The 19669-nt window shown below is 36.8% G+C and overlaps 1 protein-coding gene across 7 annotated transcripts in view; it reads right to left on the reverse strand.

Annotated features, from left to right (window-relative positions):
• Positions 1-19669, reverse strand: part of LOC105318881 (E3 ubiquitin-protein ligase HUWE1) — a 55700-nt gene that overhangs the window by 30547 nt on the left and 5484 nt on the right. For 2 of the 7 annotated variants that reach the window (XM_034450617.2, XM_034450615.2), the window contains exons 15-55: positions 19504-19589; positions 19213-19317; positions 18749-18980; positions 16659-16760; positions 16298-16378; positions 15735-15841; positions 15184-15222; positions 14721-14907; positions 14406-14497; positions 13906-14111; positions 13622-13688; positions 13322-13498; positions 12870-13115; positions 12063-12688; positions 11849-11968; positions 11688-11752; positions 11284-11441; positions 10824-11114; positions 10434-10586; positions 9747-9845; positions 8109-8262; positions 7643-7767; positions 7360-7494; positions 6939-7057; positions 6670-6757; positions 6166-6281; positions 5763-5814; positions 5530-5650; positions 5276-5378; positions 4894-5134; positions 4423-4612; positions 4146-4292; positions 3846-3973; positions 3322-3519; positions 2407-2962; positions 1961-2109; positions 1396-1489; positions 1049-1129; positions 714-877; positions 455-569; positions 174-284 (exon numbers count right to left, since the gene is read on the reverse strand). In XM_034450617.2, coding sequence (XP_034306508.2) covers positions 174-284; positions 455-569; positions 714-877; positions 1049-1129; positions 1396-1489; positions 1961-2109; positions 2407-2962; positions 3322-3519; positions 3846-3973; positions 4146-4292; positions 4423-4612; positions 4894-5134; positions 5276-5378; positions 5530-5650; positions 5763-5814; positions 6166-6281; positions 6670-6757; positions 6939-7057; positions 7360-7494; positions 7643-7767; positions 8109-8262; positions 9747-9845; positions 10434-10586; positions 10824-11114; positions 11284-11441; positions 11688-11752; positions 11849-11968; positions 12063-12688; positions 12870-13115; positions 13322-13498; positions 13622-13688; positions 13906-14111; positions 14406-14497; positions 14721-14907; positions 15184-15222; positions 15735-15841; positions 16298-16378; positions 16659-16760; positions 18749-18980; positions 19213-19317; positions 19504-19589 — 6426 coding nt within the window. The remainder of the gene's footprint in view (positions 1-173; positions 285-454; positions 570-713; positions 878-1048; positions 1130-1395; positions 1490-1960; positions 2110-2406; positions 2963-3321; positions 3520-3845; positions 3974-4145; positions 4293-4422; positions 4613-4893; positions 5135-5275; positions 5379-5529; positions 5651-5762; positions 5815-6165; positions 6282-6669; positions 6758-6938; positions 7058-7359; positions 7495-7642; positions 7768-8108; positions 8263-9746; positions 9846-10433; positions 10587-10823; positions 11115-11283; positions 11442-11687; positions 11753-11848; positions 11969-12062; positions 12689-12869; positions 13116-13321; positions 13499-13621; positions 13689-13905; positions 14112-14405; positions 14498-14720; positions 14908-15183; positions 15223-15734; positions 15842-16297; positions 16379-16658; positions 16761-18748; positions 18981-19212; positions 19318-19503; positions 19590-19669) is intronic. The other 5 variants (XM_066081464.1, XM_034450616.2, XM_066081465.1 and 2 more) reach the window with 5 other exon arrangements.

Genomic DNA, 19669 nt, shown 5'->3' on the forward strand with positions numbered 1-19669 from the left:
AGTGAATATTGGATGAAGAAAATGATGATTTGCTAAATTGTGAATTTTGGATGAAGAAAATGATGATTTGAACAAATCATGAATTTTAGATGAAGGAAATGATTTGAATTTTGGAAAAGGAAAATGAATGCATAGTGACTTTTGGATGAAGCGTATGCAGACTGCGTGGGTACCTGAGTCATCATTGCCGTTATCATTGTCATGTAAGCTGATGGGGATCTGGAAGCCGATGTTCCTGAAACCACTGTTTTCATTGAAAAGTAAGCTCTGACTTCTACCACTCCCTGTAACAGTCAAAATTAACAGCATAACTTATTGTAAACATATTAATACTTAGACCATTGCAAATGACTTCATTTGTAACATAATTCGTTTTTACATAAACAATATTCAAGCCAACTTTACATGTACTTAGAAGATGTAAAATAAGTAAATTTGACAGATGTTCACTGACCAGTGGGGAAGATTTCATCCATGTGCATGATGTTATCGTCAAACTCGCTCATGGGATTCAGGGTCGGGTCAATATCAGGGTAATCATCCTCCTCCTCTGCTTCCATATCAGAACCCTACAACATAAGGAGACCCATCAGATTCACAAGTAATGTGATCTACTACCACAGGTTCATCTTGTTTTAACAAGACCCGTAAGATTACACATTATAAATTGTGCAACTATTATCCACACATACTGTTATAAACTGTACATGTACCTCATCATCTTCATCTTCTTCCTCATCATCATCATCGTCATCATCTTCTGCTTCATCATCCCCATCTCCATCCTCACAACCATCTTCATCATCATCGTCATCATCATCATCATCATCTACATCAGATGCACTGTCATCTTCATTGTGAATACAGCTGTCATCACCTAAAATAAACCAATGAAAACTGACCTTCCCATTTTTTAAAATCCCTATTTATCCATTAAATATCAAATTACTGGGTATGCAGTAATACTACAGATATACATGTATATATAGACAGGTCATCATGAAGTACACATAACATGCAAACATTCAAACAGCTGAAGCTAGCTCACCATGTACATGTTCCTCTGGATCGTCGTCATCAATGGAGATCTCCTGACTGACCATCTGAGAGTCGTGGAGTGTTAAGTCCTCTACAACAGGAAAAGTAGACACGATTGCTACAAGCAATTGAACAAAAATCGATGTGCTGCACTTAAAAATCAGCATCCACAGTCAATTTGAATATGACTGGGAAAAAAATCTTCAAATTATAAAATTGTGCCAAAACAATGTAAAAATTACATATGTATTTTACCAGACAGTACATTGATGAGTAATTACTTGATGTCATGTGTACTTGAGCATTGTAATATTAGATTAAAATGTCTAAGCTTGTATTTGTGTCTCCCCCACTCACCAGAATCCATGACAATGTCTCCGATCACTTCGTTGTTTGGGTTGCCATCACGGTTAAGTAAGACATCTAGCACATTATCCAGCTCTGTCTCTCCCTGTTCATATAAAACGAGAAGAAATCTAAGAATCCACATGTATAATATCTGGTGATAGCAATCAGATAAACACAGAGCAAATATAATCTATCTACTATATAGCATAGAATAGTGTATAGCTAACCAACCATAATAATTTATAAATTCATCACCAAATCCAATTTTAATGTACCTGTATGTCAAAACAAACATGCATGCAGTGCATGGAATTAACTCCATCCAATTTAGGAATCAATAACTCACATTTTCATGTTCTGATAAAATCTCACTGATTTTTCAAACAAAGCAAATTATATGCAATTAACTGTATATATAACTACTGAGGGCCAGACAGCTAGTGCCATGCCCAGACTGGATGTATTTCTAATCCCATCTTTGTGTTTGGTAGTAAAGCTAAGCAAATCGTAAGCAACCAATAACATTAAGAGCCAGACAGCGAGTGTCGTTTATTGGACAGGTTGTGTTCCTTACCCGTTCTCCATCCTCATTCTCTGGTTCCACAGCGCTGATGGGCTCTGTCTCTTCCATTGTCCCAGTGTCTGTGTGGTCCGAGATATCCTCGATAGTTATCTCCCCTACGTGGGAAGGTTCGGCCGGTGTTGTGGTTGGCGCAGGCACTGCTAACAAAAAAGTTATGCTGTCAGACACTTGTAACACCATAACAGTAATAGTATTCTTTTCCCCATAATTTTTTTTTCAAAATAAAAATACATCATGGTGGGCCGTTTTCAGAGGGACGGGTGGGGATGAAAATCTTAAAATCAATAATTTTATGTGGCCTTACAGCGCGTGTTTGATTATATTTGTCCAGTTCTACCAGTATTTCAAATACTTTAAAAGCTGCACACAGAGAAAACTGGAGTGAGAATTAACTACAGCATACACAGAACCAATTGGAAACTTTGCACAATTCTTACTGGTTGTGTTGTCTTCCTGAGATTCAGTCGTCTGTTGTAGTGAAGTCTCTGTCTCTGATTTCTTGACCTTTGACACCACACTCTGGGCGGGCTGGTTGACACCCCTGGAGAGGGTTTCCAGAGGCTTCAGAGCCGAGTTGATCGTGTTGGCCATGTACGGACTAGACAGGTCCAGACTGTGGGGAAGCCGGGCCAGGTCAGTCACCAAGCCCTTCTTGAGTAGAGACTTTACAATGTTGTTCATGACTGTTTGCTGACCCTTGAACATCTGGTTGGGAACCTGGCCCCCAGGGCTGGGGCATGAGTCAATGATAATACTGATTAAATTGGTCAGGGCCCGGATCCTGGTGTGTTTAAGGGCACTCTCTGGCAGGGCCAGGGCTCTCTGTAGTGCCCCCTTGATCTCCGTCACCAGGGTCATCTGAGCATCAGGACTGTGATTGCAGGACGCGATGCTGGCGATAAACACACGGGACAGGGCGGGGCAGTCTCGGTCCCCAAATATCTGACACTGAGGGAGGAGATTGTCTAACACAAACGCCAACACTGTACATTCCTACAACAATAAATCAATGTTTCATCACTATTTTACAACTACTGCACATACAATTTGTTTGATGCCCAACTAGTACTTTTTTTACATCATGATTTAAATATGAAAGGCCGTTAGACAAGGTTTAAATAAATATCTACTTGAAATGCATAATGTTAAACTGCACATTGACAAATTCTTATTCCATTTTTTAACCACCTTCATATCATCTAGCTTGTTAACCCCTATCTAGCTATTTCTTGTCCTCATTTGAGATATTGTTCTTCAGCACATAATTTTTTTTAAAAATTTGACATGCTCATTTTTGCAAGTAGATCTTTATGTATTTAATTAAAGAATTCATATCCTGACGCTGGCCTCACCTCGTGCACCAGTGGTGTCTGGGCGGCTGTGTAGGTGTACTGAGTGATGAGCTGGGTACAGCTGCTGTAGGATTTGACCACCTCAGACAGCAGCCTGAGGACACTGGACTTGGGCATCAACGGCCGCTTCTTCTCCTGATCCTCACTGACCTTGGGCTCCTTCTCTTTGCTTTGATCCTTTGAGGTCTCTGGCTCACCCTATAAAACAATGACTGTCATTAAGAAACAAAACAACTTTACCAATGTCATTAAACTATGAACCAATTTATTCGATCAACAGAGATCTCTTTAATGTTAAGAAGGCTGAAAAGTCAACAAATCCCATTAGATCTGCCTAAAAATCTTTAAAATATTTTTGCCCATAAACTATCATTCAGTAAAAAAAAAAAAAAAAAACCAATTTTTTTAAGCTTTAAAATAACTCTTCATCTCAAGGAGATAAATATAGTAAAAAAATGGATCTGACAATCTAGCCCTCTTAAATGAAATATCACAATGTGACAGACAATGAGGAGTTATCTTACTGCCTGCTCCTCCTCGTTGGTAATATCAGCTGAGCTGCCCTGTCTGGGTATGGCGGAGGGCCTCGCTTCACTGGCAATGGCTTCTGCCAGGGTACAGGGTGGTTGTACCTCAAATCCTCCAGACACACCTTCAAAATTCAGAGGTAACAAATTAAGTATCATCATTTACTTAACATGTTATAAAGTTATATAAATTCATTTTCAAAACAGATACAACATAACTACATGTAACAACCAAGCACACTTTACTACATGTTTATTGATCAATTTTGTATTGTATAGTTTCTATCTACAACTTACCATCGTCTTGGTAGTTGTACTCCGCTATTAGACAGTTCAGAAGGTCATGTAACACCTCCTTTATTGGGGACTCTACGGTGGTTGACACACACTTGGTGGTGGACACGCTTTTCAAGATCTGAGGACCACTGTACCGAGCATCATCATCTACAAACAGGCAACAAATGAAGGAATACTGGCTCACCATACAATAGTCATATACCTTTTCATTTAATTTCAAATGGAACCCCTATTTATCGAATCAAATGAAAGTCAAATAAGAAATATAGCCACAAACCTCTTCGACTAGAGGCTGGAGGTAGGGCGAATCTACAGGTCGTTTTAATGACATCACAGAAGAGCTCAGGGTCTCTGCAGGCAGCTGGTGCCAGGACTCTGAACACATAGTTGACCTCCTTGGAGCCCATACTGCCAGGCTTGACACCATGGATACTGGAGCCAGTCCCACTGGTAGCTTTCTTTATCACCTACAGGAAAACAAAATTCACTTACTGATATCTACACATATCTGTTTAGGGGGTTTGTCATAAGCATATACATGTAAGAATTACTTTTATCAATGGCATGTAAAATTAAAATATTGACACATTATAAAAAAATTTAAAATATAATGTGTTTGTAAACATTTGTGTTACAGAGAGGAAGCAGGCTAACAGTTTTATGAGACAATGAAAATTGAAATGGTAAACCTGATTCAAAAAAGCCATTTTCAGGAAACATAAATAGGAAATATATAAACATTACTTACCTTTTCCATACAGTATCGCAAAGAAGATGGTTCTTCAATGATATGGCGAAATATCAAGGAAGCAAGGGAGATAAATCCTGGAAATGAGGAACTCTGGGTCAGGGTAAGTAAAATGCGAGGTCCACCCAATTCTGCAAACAACATGGCATTCTGGTGATTTCTAGTCAATCGCAACACCAAGCGCAGGGCAGCATGTAGGCACTCTGCTTCCACAGGAATGTTCATTAAGGACACAATACACCTGAAATAAAAGCATCATTGTGAGGCATATCCAAAATCATACATTAATCAAGATCACATATTAAAAAGTAACAAACAATAGGAAAATGTAAATTACTGTGACAGGTAAGGTTTACAGACTATTTCCTTTTCAAACTCTTACCTAATAATTTGGGTAATTTGATCAGGATTCATCCCTGACACTATCACAGACTCTTTCATTCTGTTTTCTGTCTTTGGAGGACTTTCTGTTTCCATTTTACTGACTGTAAAAATAATATATACACTGCATGTAATTAATTTTGATCAGTAATTTTTTTTTTCTAAAAAAAAAAAAATAAACATGAATTTGTATGAAAGCTTTGATGTGCATGGGCTGGACATGTATTGCTATCAGATCTTTCTCTCGGTCCATACCTGACTGTGCAGTCTCTACTGAAGGCTCTTTTGATTCCTCTTTATTGCCATTTTCTGACATTTCTTCAGGTGAAGGAAAGGCCAACATGATTGGACGACGATTCCCTGTCTCTTCGTTGATCTGTACAAATATAGTGCATTAGTAGTGCACATATTTTCTGCATTTAAAAAACTGAGCAAAAAAAAATGCAAGTTTATAATACAAGTACACAGCAGCATAAAATCAAACTTACCTGTACCATGGAGTTAAAGTTAACAGTGTATCTCCTCCTGCCTGCTTGAAACCTATATGTGTGTTGAGGAAAGCAACATCATTATCTAGAAAGACTATGCATTGTATTTAAACTAAGGAACATTAACTATCTACAATCATTTTTTGGCAAAAGATTTATAAAATTTTAGCAAAATACAAGGCACACAAATGCATGTAGGTAAATGAACATTGAATGTAAAATTGCATTTTCCTAGGAAACATGCCAGAAGCAGATCAGATCAGCAATATCAACAGGCAGACTTGTCTATTCTGACATATGCTTGTCTTGATGCATTCATCATTTGGCCAAATTCATTAAAATACATGTAATCCAGGACAGTATGAACTCTTAATTTATACAGTAGTACTACAGATGACCCTACCTAATGCTTGTTTCCCCTGATTGGTAAGCATCGTCAATTGTCTTGTTGTTCACTGCTGAATATTTACACCATCGACCACTGCTGTCATCAAACCATTTCCAGGTGTGACTGTGACACTGAAAGAAGTGATACATGAAAATTCATTTTTTGCTACTCTCTTACAGAATTTTCTCAGGTAACACTCAAAATTCATGAATGCTACGCTCATACAGAGTTTCACTGCTAACGTAACATGGTAGCTTAGGAAAAGATATGAATAAATATTTTAGATAAGAGCATTTTAACATGAATTAACACATATTTATACTAACATGTATGGAAATTAATGTACCAATCAACATGCACATGCATTAACACACACATCACTATTCATGGATCATTGACATTCTATGCCATATTGTGATTCCATATTCCTGTTTCCCATGATTTAACAACATTAACAGTGTCCATACACATGCTGTAACAATCGAATTTGTCTGCCAAATGTGTCTCACAGTGACTTACCAGTAGTTTGCTGGCTTCTGCTTTCCGCTTCGATATCACAGACACCTTCTCGTAGAGATCCAACAACAGAAGCAAAGGAGCCAACCACCTGTACAACACAATCATCAAACTATTAATCAAGTACAATTTTTTCCAAATCAAATCCAAGATCAATTCAATAGCTTCAGCATGAATTTCTGCAGTGTTTGTCACTTTATAGAACTTTTACAGGTAATGGTACATGAATTTATTTAGGGGCGTACAGAACTCCTATAGGTAATGGTACTTACTTTGGGGTGACTGAGTCCTTGTTTGCCGTGAGGAACTCCTGCCCACTGTTTAAGACTTGCACCAGTAAATCAGTCAGCCACACACTTTCTACACTCTCTGCACATGGAAGCATCATTTCCTGCAACGTAGAATGATACAGCTTCTGTATGTTCTTATACTGCTGTAGAAGTGCCTTTCAAATTTCACTAGTTTTAAACCTCGTAAAAATCTTGACTGAATCAAATGTGACTGATAAAAATTCCCGAGTTACAAACATGTTTCAAGTGTTTGCTTTTTTTTGTTCTAGAAATAGCTATATAGTTAAGTTTGTTATTTCATTTAATTAACAGAAATTGGAACAGTAGTCAACATAAAGGGTGAATATCTAAATCATTCAGTGCTCATTATCATCACATTCATCTCCCATTGTTTTGAATTTACCTCAAATAGTAAACTGAATAAATGAAGTCTTGCAGCAAACTTTGAGGCATCAGAATGAAGATCCTCCTTATCTGTCTCTGTCAACGATTCTAAGTTATTGCCTCTGTTAAGGATCTTTTGACCTATGGACTGAATCTGTTAAAAAAAAAAAACAGCAACAGTTTAAATATAAACAATATTATTTAATTCTTCAAAGAAGATTGATTTCAAGGAAGAAATGTTGAAGCATGGAATTTTTTTTTAAAGTCAGTTTCTTGCTAAACATTACTTAAGTGTGCTTTACCTCTTTGACAAGATTAGATAGCACCATTTTCTGCCAGTCTGCCCCATTCCTGTTGGTGACCACTATCAACAGATCACAAACTCTGTACACTGTCTCTGGTAGGGCATCAAGGAGAGTCAAACAACCTTAAAAACACAAACACAATATTACAACTGTAGAAATATGAAAACTTACATGTACATAGTAAATAAGCTAAATCATCCAATATTTTAGTAAAATTTGTGTTTTTGAAATTCATGTATCTATAGAAATATGAAAACTTACATACATGTATATAGTAAATATGCTAAACCATCCAACATGTCCAATATTTTAGTAAAATTTATGTTTTTGAAGTTCATGTTATAAGAAACCTTTGAATAATTGAAATTTGAAATTGCCTACATAAATTCAATATATCAAAATATTTTGGCCAATGACTAACTAGCCTTTGGCACAATACATGAAGGAAGCAACCAGATTTTACCTGGTAGAACTTTTTCTGTAAAGTTGTCAATGACAGACTTCTCTAATGGTTCTTCCTCCTCCTGCTTTTCATTGTACTCTTCAGGTATTTCTACCTGGGGTTTAGAGGGAGTCTTCTCTATTGGTTTGGTACTGGATGAAGAGGGAGCATTGCTCTGAAAAATTAATTCCAGTGTTATTAGTTTACGTGTTGCAAATTCACATATGAAAACTTTACATGTAATGGTGCCCAGGCCTCCTTACATGATCATGTACCTGTGTGTATATGCGGGTAAAATACATGTACGTACACCTGCATTGTGTTAAAGAAATGCTCAGTCAATATGGTAGCTTTAAGCTATAATCAGATTATCCAAAGTCAACATACAGTATTTCTGACATATGCTTGTCTTTGTTGTCATCATCATTTTCATATCAAGAAAACTCTTAAAATTAATACCAGTACTTAAATTTTTGCATGCTTCACTCAACATCATTTACTTTAATATTAGACCTTTTTTTATCTACACTTTTTTATATCGTACAATCCACACTATTTTCTTTCATCAAATATTTTTATAACTTGGAGACACTATGAATTTATTAATACTCTAGGGCATCAATTTTTAAGGACTCAGTAAAATCCAGTTTTAAGGATACATAAATTTTTTGGTTAATGTCTTAACATATACAACCTTTTATTATGTTTCTATCTTAATTAATTTTTGTAATATTTGAGTTAGAAGATTGATACAAAACGAAATTGCAAATACTGGTGCTCAATAAATGAAACCAGAGCATGACAATTTTACAAGTTTATAAGTTAAAAGTTTTAATGCAAACAATATTCTTGTAATGTTGCTAGACAAAGATGAAGCGGGAGCATTGCTCTAAAAAATTAATTCCAGTGTTATTAGTTTACGTGTTGCAAATTCACATATGAAAACTTTACATGTAATGGTGCCCAGGCCTCCTTACATGATCATGTACCTGTGTGTATATGCGGGTAATATACATGTACGTACACCTGCATTGTGTTAAAGAAATGCTCAGTCAATATGGTAGCTTTAAGCTATAATCAGATTTTCCAAAGTCAACATACAGTATTTCTGACATATGCTTGTCTTTGTTGTCATCATCATTTTCATATCAAGAAAACACTTAAAATTAATACCAGTACTTAAATTTTTGCATGCCTCACTCAACATTATTTACTTTAATATTAGACCTTTTTTATCTACACTTTTTATATCGTACAATCTACACTATTTTCTTTCATCAAACATTTTTATAACTTGGAGACACTATGAATTTATTAATACTCTAGGGCATCAATTTTCAAGGACTCAGTAAAATCCAGTTTTAAGGATACATAAATTTTTTGGTTAATGTCTTAACATATACAACCTTTTATTATGTTTCTATCTTAATTAATTTTTGTAATATTTGAGTTAGAAGATTGATACAAAACGAAATTGCAAATACTGGTGCTCAATAAATGAAACCAGAGCATGACAATTTTACAAGTTTATAAGTTTTAATGCAAACAATATTCTTGTAATGTTGCTAGACAAGGGTATGAGTTTAATGTTTGCCCTCAGATATATGATGTAACTGTAGTTTAGAGATCAGCCCAGCTGTGTCACCACATCCACGTTACCTCCTCTGTGGACGACATGACCACATTTTCTCCCAGAGACAGGGCAATAGCCTGCATCATCTGGTCTTCCTCTGACATCTCCATAACCACTCCCGGGGGCTGTAACAAATCATCGCAATTGATCAATGAATAACACACTACATCAATCAATCAGCTGGGTGATCTGTAAACCACCCAAGATACACGAAATCTGAGGGGTTTTTGTTTTGTTTTAATTTTTGGTGGGTGTTGTTTTGTTTTCTTTCAATCTAATTAAAACTAGACTTGTAAAACGATGCACTATACAGCCTACCGTAAAGGAGCAACTTTACATGTCTCAATTTAATCAGATTGGTTTTTATTTTTTTATCAAATTTTAGTTAGTGACCCTTTGTACAATCATGATTTTCAAATCACAGTGTCTGTGATGGAAATCTTATGCCCTTAAATAAACTTAAATACAAGTCAACATTACTCGTTCTCAGAAATGCAAAATCAACAGGCAGACTTGTCTTTTCTGACATATGCTTGTCTTGTGCAATCATCATCTCAGAAATAATTATCAACCAAATCTAAAAAGGAACTGTATTCCAACTTCACTGTCTCATTACCTTGTACTTAATAACAACTTGACATTGAATTCTGTAGTTTCTTAATTTAAAATGAGAAATCAATACTGCGGGATCTACTGTATATGCTGTCACTTACATTTGTGGGGGCAGGGGCTGCTGGAGGGGCACTTGTTCGAGATTCCAGGTCTGCAGACCGATTCGTTAGAATAAACTCAGTGGCCTGCTCGAGTGAGGGGGTCAGAGCTAAGGCCTCTATGCAATGTTCTCGTGTAAATCCCATGTCCATCAGCTAATACGAGATAGTGAGACTTGGTAATCACAAAGTTTTCTCATCTTATAATGAGGTGTGAAAGCAATGAAATACGAGTTATCAGATACACATTTTATCAACACACATAGTACTCTGACATATGCTTGTCTTAATGCAATCATCATCTAACATCTTTTATTCCATTTAAAAAACAATAGAACAATCTTATCAAGCAATGAAGACTTGAAAAATCAATGAAAGATTCAGTAGACAAACCTGTTGAAGATGGGCCTCGTTTACATCTGTTTCATTGGGTGCAGATGTTGCCATGGGAACAGCTGGGGAAGCCCCTGCTCCTGCCCCTCCACTGGTGGATGGACCAGCTGCTGCTGCTGAGGAATTGGAGGAATCTCCCATCTCTTCCCTCTCCTTGGCAAGCCTCTCTTTGATAATATTCTCTCCCTTGATGATGTTACAGAGAATGGCCAACATTGACTCTGACATCCGACCTCCATAAACCTTCAATGGCTTCTTGTTCCAAAGACTCATCACAGCTTTAAAGGCAGCCTGAAAAAAACACACACCCTTCCTTCTAACAAATTTATATAAAGAATGCACACTCTATTGAAACATATCCTGAGATTCCAATTACCCCTACTTTCCTTCAATGTTCTTCAAGATTTTTTTTCAAATCACAGTCACTCAAATTAGACTGCTACAAACTCGGAGCCCCTACCTTCTGTGCCTTGATGAGGTACTGAACAGCACTGAAGGGAACGTATCCAGTCTGACTAGATTTAGATGGCATTACATGAGGGGTCTCCAGGATCGTCTTGGGGTTGGACATCCTCTCAATCAACATCAACCAAGAGTCTAGGAACTCGGCAATCTCCTCTGGGGAAAAAAATCCAGTAAACAAATGAATACCGATAAATTCATTGATAAACAATAAAACTTAATCATCTCAACCTCAATTGGACCATGAATCGTCAAGATAGAGGTTCAAAACTTGAAATATACAAACAGTGGCTAAAACTACCCACTCTAACATATCAATGATATTCTAGAGATTCTAATTCTACACAAGTTTAGACATATGATACATCACCGATATACTTCAAAAGATGAAATGAAATGTACCTGATAATTCTGGTTGTCCATCTTTGGAAGTCTCTTTACCCAAAGTCAATGCCCACTCGAATGCTCTACAAAAGGTAAGTTTCTTCTAATTAGATTATATGTTCAGACTTTCAAGAACTTAAACCTACTTGTATTTCAATGGTGTTCACTTTGTGTCTTACTTGAACAAGGCATCCTGACCCCCAAGAGCTACAAACTTCTGTAGCATAAGATGAAATGGCTGCTTCTTCTCATCAAACATCATGGACATAAAGCCAACAAAACACACCAAAAACGTCAACCTAAGGATGGGGAACACAAACAAGCATACAATCTACTTCTGTTAACTTTCATAATTAGAAATCCTCTTCATCGAATGTGTAAAATCATACATACCTTAATTTTGGCACTGGTGAGCATGCAGGGGGTTCCCACTGGAATCCGTTGGCCAGAAGTTTAGTAAGGGACTTGGCCACTGCCTGTGCGAAGGGGGAGGGCACAGTTGGGGGTAATGGAATTTGGTGGGACCGCCTCTGACGGACAGGACTTCCAACACAAAGCTTCACCAGTAAACTGAATAACTCAGCCAGAGTTCGACACAGTCTAGAAGACACAGACAACAGAGGTTTTAGCTGCTTCACCTGGGCCTGCAGTGCTGGAGACATTTTGGATTTCTTTCCATCTTTGTCATCTTTAGATGTACTTGCTCCTTCGTTCACCTCCATGGGCGTTTCGTTATTCTCTGACGTGGAGAGAGATTCCATGGCTGCACTGACGCCATTGCTTCCCATCGCAGATCCAGGAGACATTTCTTCTTTCTCCAATTTGAAATCTTTGGGCAGCAATTTGTCCATGTCTGCCTTTCCAAAGGCACATCCTGGGGGAAGTATCTCCTCACTACACAGGGCCAGAAGTACTGTACTCTCCCACACTAAAGAAGTGTACAGTTTACTAAGACCACTCAGTACTTTCAATCCCAGCTCTGATCCCCAATGGCTGACAGATATCGTTCTGAGATCAGTCTGCAAAAGATAACAGTATTCATAACTTATAATTCTTTGTGTCATAAGGTTGATTTGATTTGAACATATTTTTAATGTACTAAAATACAATCAGGATAGGGCTAAAGTTCCATAATTTAAACCGCCCTCTCTCATAAGGTTAACTATATCTAGCAAAATTTACCAATCACAATGTACTCACCTGTCCCATTCTGCAGACATGAACAAACATCATGACATAGGCATGACATGATGACAGAGTGTGGAGGAGGGGTGTGGCCTGTGGGGACAGGGTAGCATCAGTGGGGGAGGCCACACTGGCCAACTCCCTTAGTAACACAGAACCACCGGGTGGGTCCAATGGTTTGTGAAGGGGGCTCAACTTCTCTAATACTTCATCCAACTTGGTCAGACCAACTTTCAAAACCTGAGGCTCTCTGGATAGATTCTGCAAATGAAATACCAAATTGTGACAATTTGTGTAATGTGACACTTCCACAACTTCAAATATAAGTATTAAACCTTTTTGCCTTTAATCAAGACATAAGAATGATTGAACTGCATATATACCAGAATAGAAAAGAGGAAATCAATGTGTATATATTTTTGTGTAAAAAATTGTAGGCAATTGTGTATAAATGTACGTCAACTTACCAGAATGGATTTGCAGACAATAGCCACTGTCTGGCAGGCTGGGGAGGTAGGGAAGTCTATAGGGAGATTGGGAAGACCTAGGATACTCATCAGCGGCTCCAATCCTTTCTGGGTGACAAACTCGCGGCAGTGGTCATCTGTCGAGTTGTTAGTCAGAATAGCCTCCACAAATTTCATCTACACCAAAGAAAAAACCCACATAGATGTATTAGATATACATATGTATTTTTTTTTAAATAATTTTCATTTAAAAAGAAATAAAATCTTAGGAACTTGTCCATTAAAATTCAAAATACTTACCACATTTAAGACATAATCCATAAGTGGAATTTGCTGCTTTTCTTGGGTATTTTGGGCTACAGTTGCCCTGAAATCAAAATATACATCATTAAATCCATTTCTTAAATTGGGAAGAACATTTCAAGATGCAATACCAAAGATTGATATAGAAATGCATTTCTGTATTGCCAAGAAATTATTATACATGCATTAACTGTTTCCTTCCCTCTCCCCTCACCCAATAATAAAAAAACAAACCACTTCTACATTATTTACATATAACTATTTCATAAAAGCCCCCTCACCTAGCAGCCTCTCTCTGTGTCTCTGGCTTGCTTCCATCAATGTCCTGTGTTGTAGGAATCTCATCCTCCTCCTCCTCTTCGTCAGACGAGTTGTTGTCCGGGGGCTGGGGAGACTGTACTGACATGTTCACGGGCTCTGTCTTGGGGGTGGGTTTCACACACACATACTTCTGGTCCCTCCCCATAGAACACACCTCCTCCAACAGCTACAAAGACAATAGCACAACTTATAAATAACCTGTAAACTGTGTCTTACATCTTGCTAGGAATCGTTATCATGATTTGATGTTTGACTTCAGAAACTTTTCCGAGGAAGGTGTCACACAGACAAATGTTCCGGAAGACTGTTAATGTTGCATTGCTTTATTCCCAGCAAATATTAAAATTCAGATCTACCAGGAGATCAAATACAATGCTTATACTGCTTATTATTTCCACAGACTATTCAACATTTAAAGACCTTCACATAATGCATGTGAATGTGCATTCTAAAGATATACCTTGATAATGGCCTTTGTGGCATCACTTCTGAGAGAGGGCTGATGTCTCATGAGTTCATCCATTGCATTTCCAAGATTACTGGCTGTATCGCCTACAGCAGACAAATGTCACAGATAAATATTCAATTTAACATGATTATTCAAGACAATCTGAACTTGATAAAAAATAAAATTTAAAAAGTTTTAGGTGTGCTTTGTAGTAAAACTCTTTACAGCCAGAAATTCTGGAATGATTTTGTGCTAGCATAAGGCCAAATTTTACACCCATTAAAATTCTAAAATCACTGTATAGTAGTAAATGAAGAAGCATCGTACCATTCTTACCAAACGGATCCGACCCTCGTCTTCGCCGCATGGCTGGGAGATAGTCAGGGGAGAGAAGTACCTTAAACAACCTATCAAAAGGCTTACAGCTGACAAACGACTCCAAACCTCTGGCATTGAGACACAACGCACTAAACACATTGGGGAGGGAGGCCAGGACCTCTCTGGTAGCTGGAACCTACAATATTAGCTCAAATACTGTATACATGAATATCCTCACATGTTGATAATACATGTATTTGCAAATCCACTGTGAATCAATACATATGTACAAATTGTACATGTATTGTTTCTGCATTACATAACATCATTGAATGTTTCTCTGGGAAATTATATGTATTATACGGATGGGTGAACATTTTTCCTTCTCATCTCCATTTTATCTATAAATACCCCCTTGCAGAAATTTCCACATTTACAGTTTGATTCATACTTTTCTTAAAAATATACATACATTTACATTATCTTTTCTGCTTTCGTAGGGAGTCTTGATCTTTACATACAATGTACATGTACACAATAAATTATATCTCAACCCATAAAAAAGGCACATCAGTTCACTGAAATGTTAATGAACAATATTTGCAGTAACATTGAGTAAGTTTTTCTTCTCTAAGAATTATGTTTTTATCTATGTAAAACATGAGTATGCTTTCAAAAAAAAACAGAATACTTTGAGATCTAAATGACCAGTGAATTACTTATACAAATCATGATACTATCTTTATATTTGTATAAACTACTTTTATGACTATATATTATATGCACACTGTTCATATGTTTTGACATACTGATGGACATCTGCCCGGCTGTTACAAGTTCATGTATGTGTATGGACTATTTTTATATGTAGAATCTCTCTTTTAGGCATTTCTATCTATTATCTGTAATCTTGTATGCCCCCTGGGCCCAAAATTGGAAATAAACTATTATTATTATTATATAATTATGTACTGTATTCTTATTTCCCTCCCTCAGTGCTTAGACATGTGGTGTAGAACTTACATCTTTAATCAACAAGGCGTGAAGAACAACGTCAGTGAGGCCACTGTCTTGTAGTGAGGAGAGCAGGGATGGCTCCTGGAAGACATACACAGTCACTACATCCGTGGCTACAAAAGGAAAGTGAAAGTTCACAACCTCAGTACATGCTGCATTCAGGACCTGAATTTTAGGGATTACGTATACCCAGAAGTATTCACCCCCAGTTTATTTTCACCCCTTTCGCCCCTTGTTATCAGCGGTCAAATTCAAAACAATTTTAAAGTACAGTGTTAATAGAAAGAGTATCCATCATATACAGTGCCTTGGCGAATTCAAGGAACAAATTGTTTGCAGGTGTAGAACGGCGAAAATACAGGGTAAAAATAACCCTATATACAGTACATAAATGATTTGGAACCAGTGTAGAAGCTACTAATTCCAAGATACAAGACCAAACTGGTCATGACCCAACGATGCAAATCACTTCACATTATTGTAGCATTGGAAACGACTGAGCATGCCATAGTAGCATGGACAGAGATACACAATGCAAAAGCAGGAATCAAAAGGAATTAATCACTTGCCTAGAAGGAAGAGAGAGGGCCCGAAGTACTCAGCGTTACTGATGATGTGTCGGAGAGACTTTGGCAGCGAGCCATCCATCACTGCAATTAAATGAATGTCAAAAATTACCAAATAAATGAATAAGAACATATATGTATCTGGATATATTTATTAGTGCATTGTTGGGGGCATTTTTACAATGAATTTAAAAAACATTTAAGAACTCTTCTTGTACAAAATACTTCCTCTAATATATGACATATACACAAATGAACTTGTTTAAACTTTTCATTTATTCGAGCATTTTGTTTGTTTTTGCTACCTATTTATAACGTTTATAAAGAGTAATAATGATTGTTCAATAGAAGAAAAGTTCCTTACAATGTCTGATGCTGTCGGAAAATGATGGATCAGGAATTGCTTTCTTTAGGAAATTGAGCATGGACTTCAGCAGAGCTGCTCTTTGGGGGTAACACTGAACACCTGTCATGAAAAAATTACGAGTACATTACATACAACATATAAAACAAACATGTAAGTAGAAGATGAACAGCCGGTTTGTTAACAGAAATGTGTAAAAACATTTAGTCACATACTAATACATGTGTTTATTAAAACTTCACTGTAATTCATACATTTACTTTGTCAAGAAAGGCCTATAAATGCATCAGCCCTATTCTAATTCTACCTAATTATATCTACACTCTAGAGAGTAATACTGTCAAACAGCACAGTGAAGATCATATCTTAATTGCCTTCTGTAGAAGCTACTAATTCCAAGATACAAGACCAAACTGGTCATGACCCAACGATGCAAATCACTTCACATTAGTGTAGCATTGAAAACGACTGAGCATGCCATAGTAGCATGGACAGAGATACACAATGCAAAAGGTACTTCTTTATAACAATCAAAGTAATTTCACTCTGCATAGACTTCATGCATTTTCATGAATATGTATTGTATTGTTGCTATTACATGTACATCTCATACTGAACACAAAAGATACCATAGAAAACCAAATCTATGGTGATATATTTACAAATATTTTAATTGAACATTGAATGTTATCAATAAATCAAAGGCCTGAAGGGCCTAAGAGTCGACTCGCTGTGAACATGTTGTCATTATTTTGATGTATTTGATTTTATTACATAGTTAGTAATACATAAAAAAAATTCTGTCTTTTGTATATGAATTAAACATAGGTGAACAAAGATTACAGGGCTCATTGTGGCAGACATCACCTTTATGAGACCAGCTTTATCATATTAGATTATATGATAATAATATTTAGATATCCTATTTATTTAAAAAATTATCTTTCACGATTCATGATTTTTTTTATCTTTGATATGTTTCACTTGAATGATAATAAGATACTTCTATACTTCATTCATGATTATTTCAAATTCTGCGTGCTGAAAGCAGAAAAGGGTCAATAAATGTCTGATTCCTGAATCATCAACTCGTGTCAGTACTTTCAGTACTTTGATTCAACACGTTCTGTTGCACATTTCAATGATAGACTGGCAATGCCTGCCAGACTGGCAATGCCTGCCAGACTGGCAATGCATAATATCGTAGGATAGAGACAAAGGACCAGTATATTTCAATGACGAGCTATTTGCATTATATCGCACATTATCAATTCATGTTTGTGCTCAAAATCCACTCCAAGAGAGTCGATGACAGCAAGGGTCTTCTCGTTTTAAAATAGATTTTACGCTTAATATGGAACAAGGTTTTCCCCATGTAAGTTGTCGAATTCATGGGCGGCGATTGAACAAGAACTACTTTGATTTGTTTTATTTTTTAAACATCAAGAAAAACTTCAAAATATATGTGTAAAAAAGGATTAGATTGTTTAACCATTTAAAATTGGCAATCACGCAAACAAAAGAGGTTAATGCATGCACTATTTTCATTAGCGCATGAATAATGTAGTTCAAAATTTTTGCAGAAACGGCTATGATAACAAGGACTTGCGAGCCGACTAAAAAAAACTATAAAATTTTACTACTGATTATCAATGCATACTGTAGGTCTGACCATTTAAGGGCTAAACATTGTATCCTTTTAACAAGTGGGCGAAAATTTTGGAAGTTCAAAAACTTTTTTAAGCTTGAATGAGATACAGGAAATTTGTAAATAATGTTTTGGCTATTATGGTAACGGATGAAGCATGATAAGGAAGTGTTCTTTTTGTGTATTTTCCCATAACTTTCTGTTTAAAACAATTGATTCACATTTGTACACAACACTATCCAAATTGCATGTTGTAGAAGCTACTAATTCCAAGATGCATGACTAAGAAAGACATGATCCAACGATGCAAATCACTTCATTAATATAGCACTGGAAACGACCGAGCATGCCATAATTAGCATGGACAGAGATACACAATGCTTAAAGAAAAGACTTCTAACAAACTAACGAAATTAATCCACAATGGACCCCCAAGACTTACCTGTCTTTGTTGGGTTTTGAGGGATCAGCTTGTCGTGTGTGACCCCCGAGGATGTGGAGGGCTGGTTGGGGTCTACTGACCCAGGGGAGGCTGGAGTTCTTGATGAAGAAGCCTCTGTTGACTCCGTCTCCATGTCAGAGGCCGGGGACACCGGGCTCTCCTCCAGCACCGACTCTCTCCTCTTGGTCTTGATCTCAAATGGCTGCTCTTTCCTACACACATCCACTTCATGCTGATATAACGAAAGAAAAAAAGAAATATCAATATTTACATTCCTATTTTGTATTAACATATAGAAAATAAAAGGTTTCTTAGTTTTTGTCTTTTTTTGATATAGTTCCCCCCTTTCATACTTTAAGAGTTGCAAGTATATTGATTTTAATATATGAACTATCATGAAAAATGTTCATTTCAAATGATGCATATGGGAAAAGTATATTAAACAGACCCTAGCCTTCCCTTACCTCAAGTCTGTTGATAAATGTGGAGAGTCCTCCTTGTGCCTGGAATGCAGCCATATCCAAGTTTGTGATCAGATCAACCACCCTAACAGCTCTTGTCACAAATTGCTGTAAATAAAATAATAAACTAACTTTAAGAACACTGATGCCTTTGTCTTTAAGTTTTAGAAAAAAAAATTAAGTGTGTCATTTTTGTTTAGAACTATACAAACAACCATGATCAAGATTCAACAATTACATGTACATTCTCATCTCCTGACAATAAAGCTACAAATGTGCAACAGGTCTACTCACAGTGATGTGCTCCTGTCCATCTCCGTACCAGTTAATGACCTTCAGGAGACACTCCATCATTCCACAGGACACCAGGGCCTCCACACCTACAGGTAGAACAAACCACTTGTGTATCTCCTCTCAAATCTATCAAATCTGGCCACCAGAGATTGAATGCAAAAATCAC

Source organism: Magallana gigas, chromosome 4, assembly GCF_963853765.1.
Source record: "Magallana gigas chromosome 4, xbMagGiga1.1, whole genome shotgun sequence".
NCBI classification, from domain to species: domain Eukaryota; kingdom Metazoa; phylum Mollusca; class Bivalvia; order Ostreida; family Ostreidae; genus Magallana; species Magallana gigas.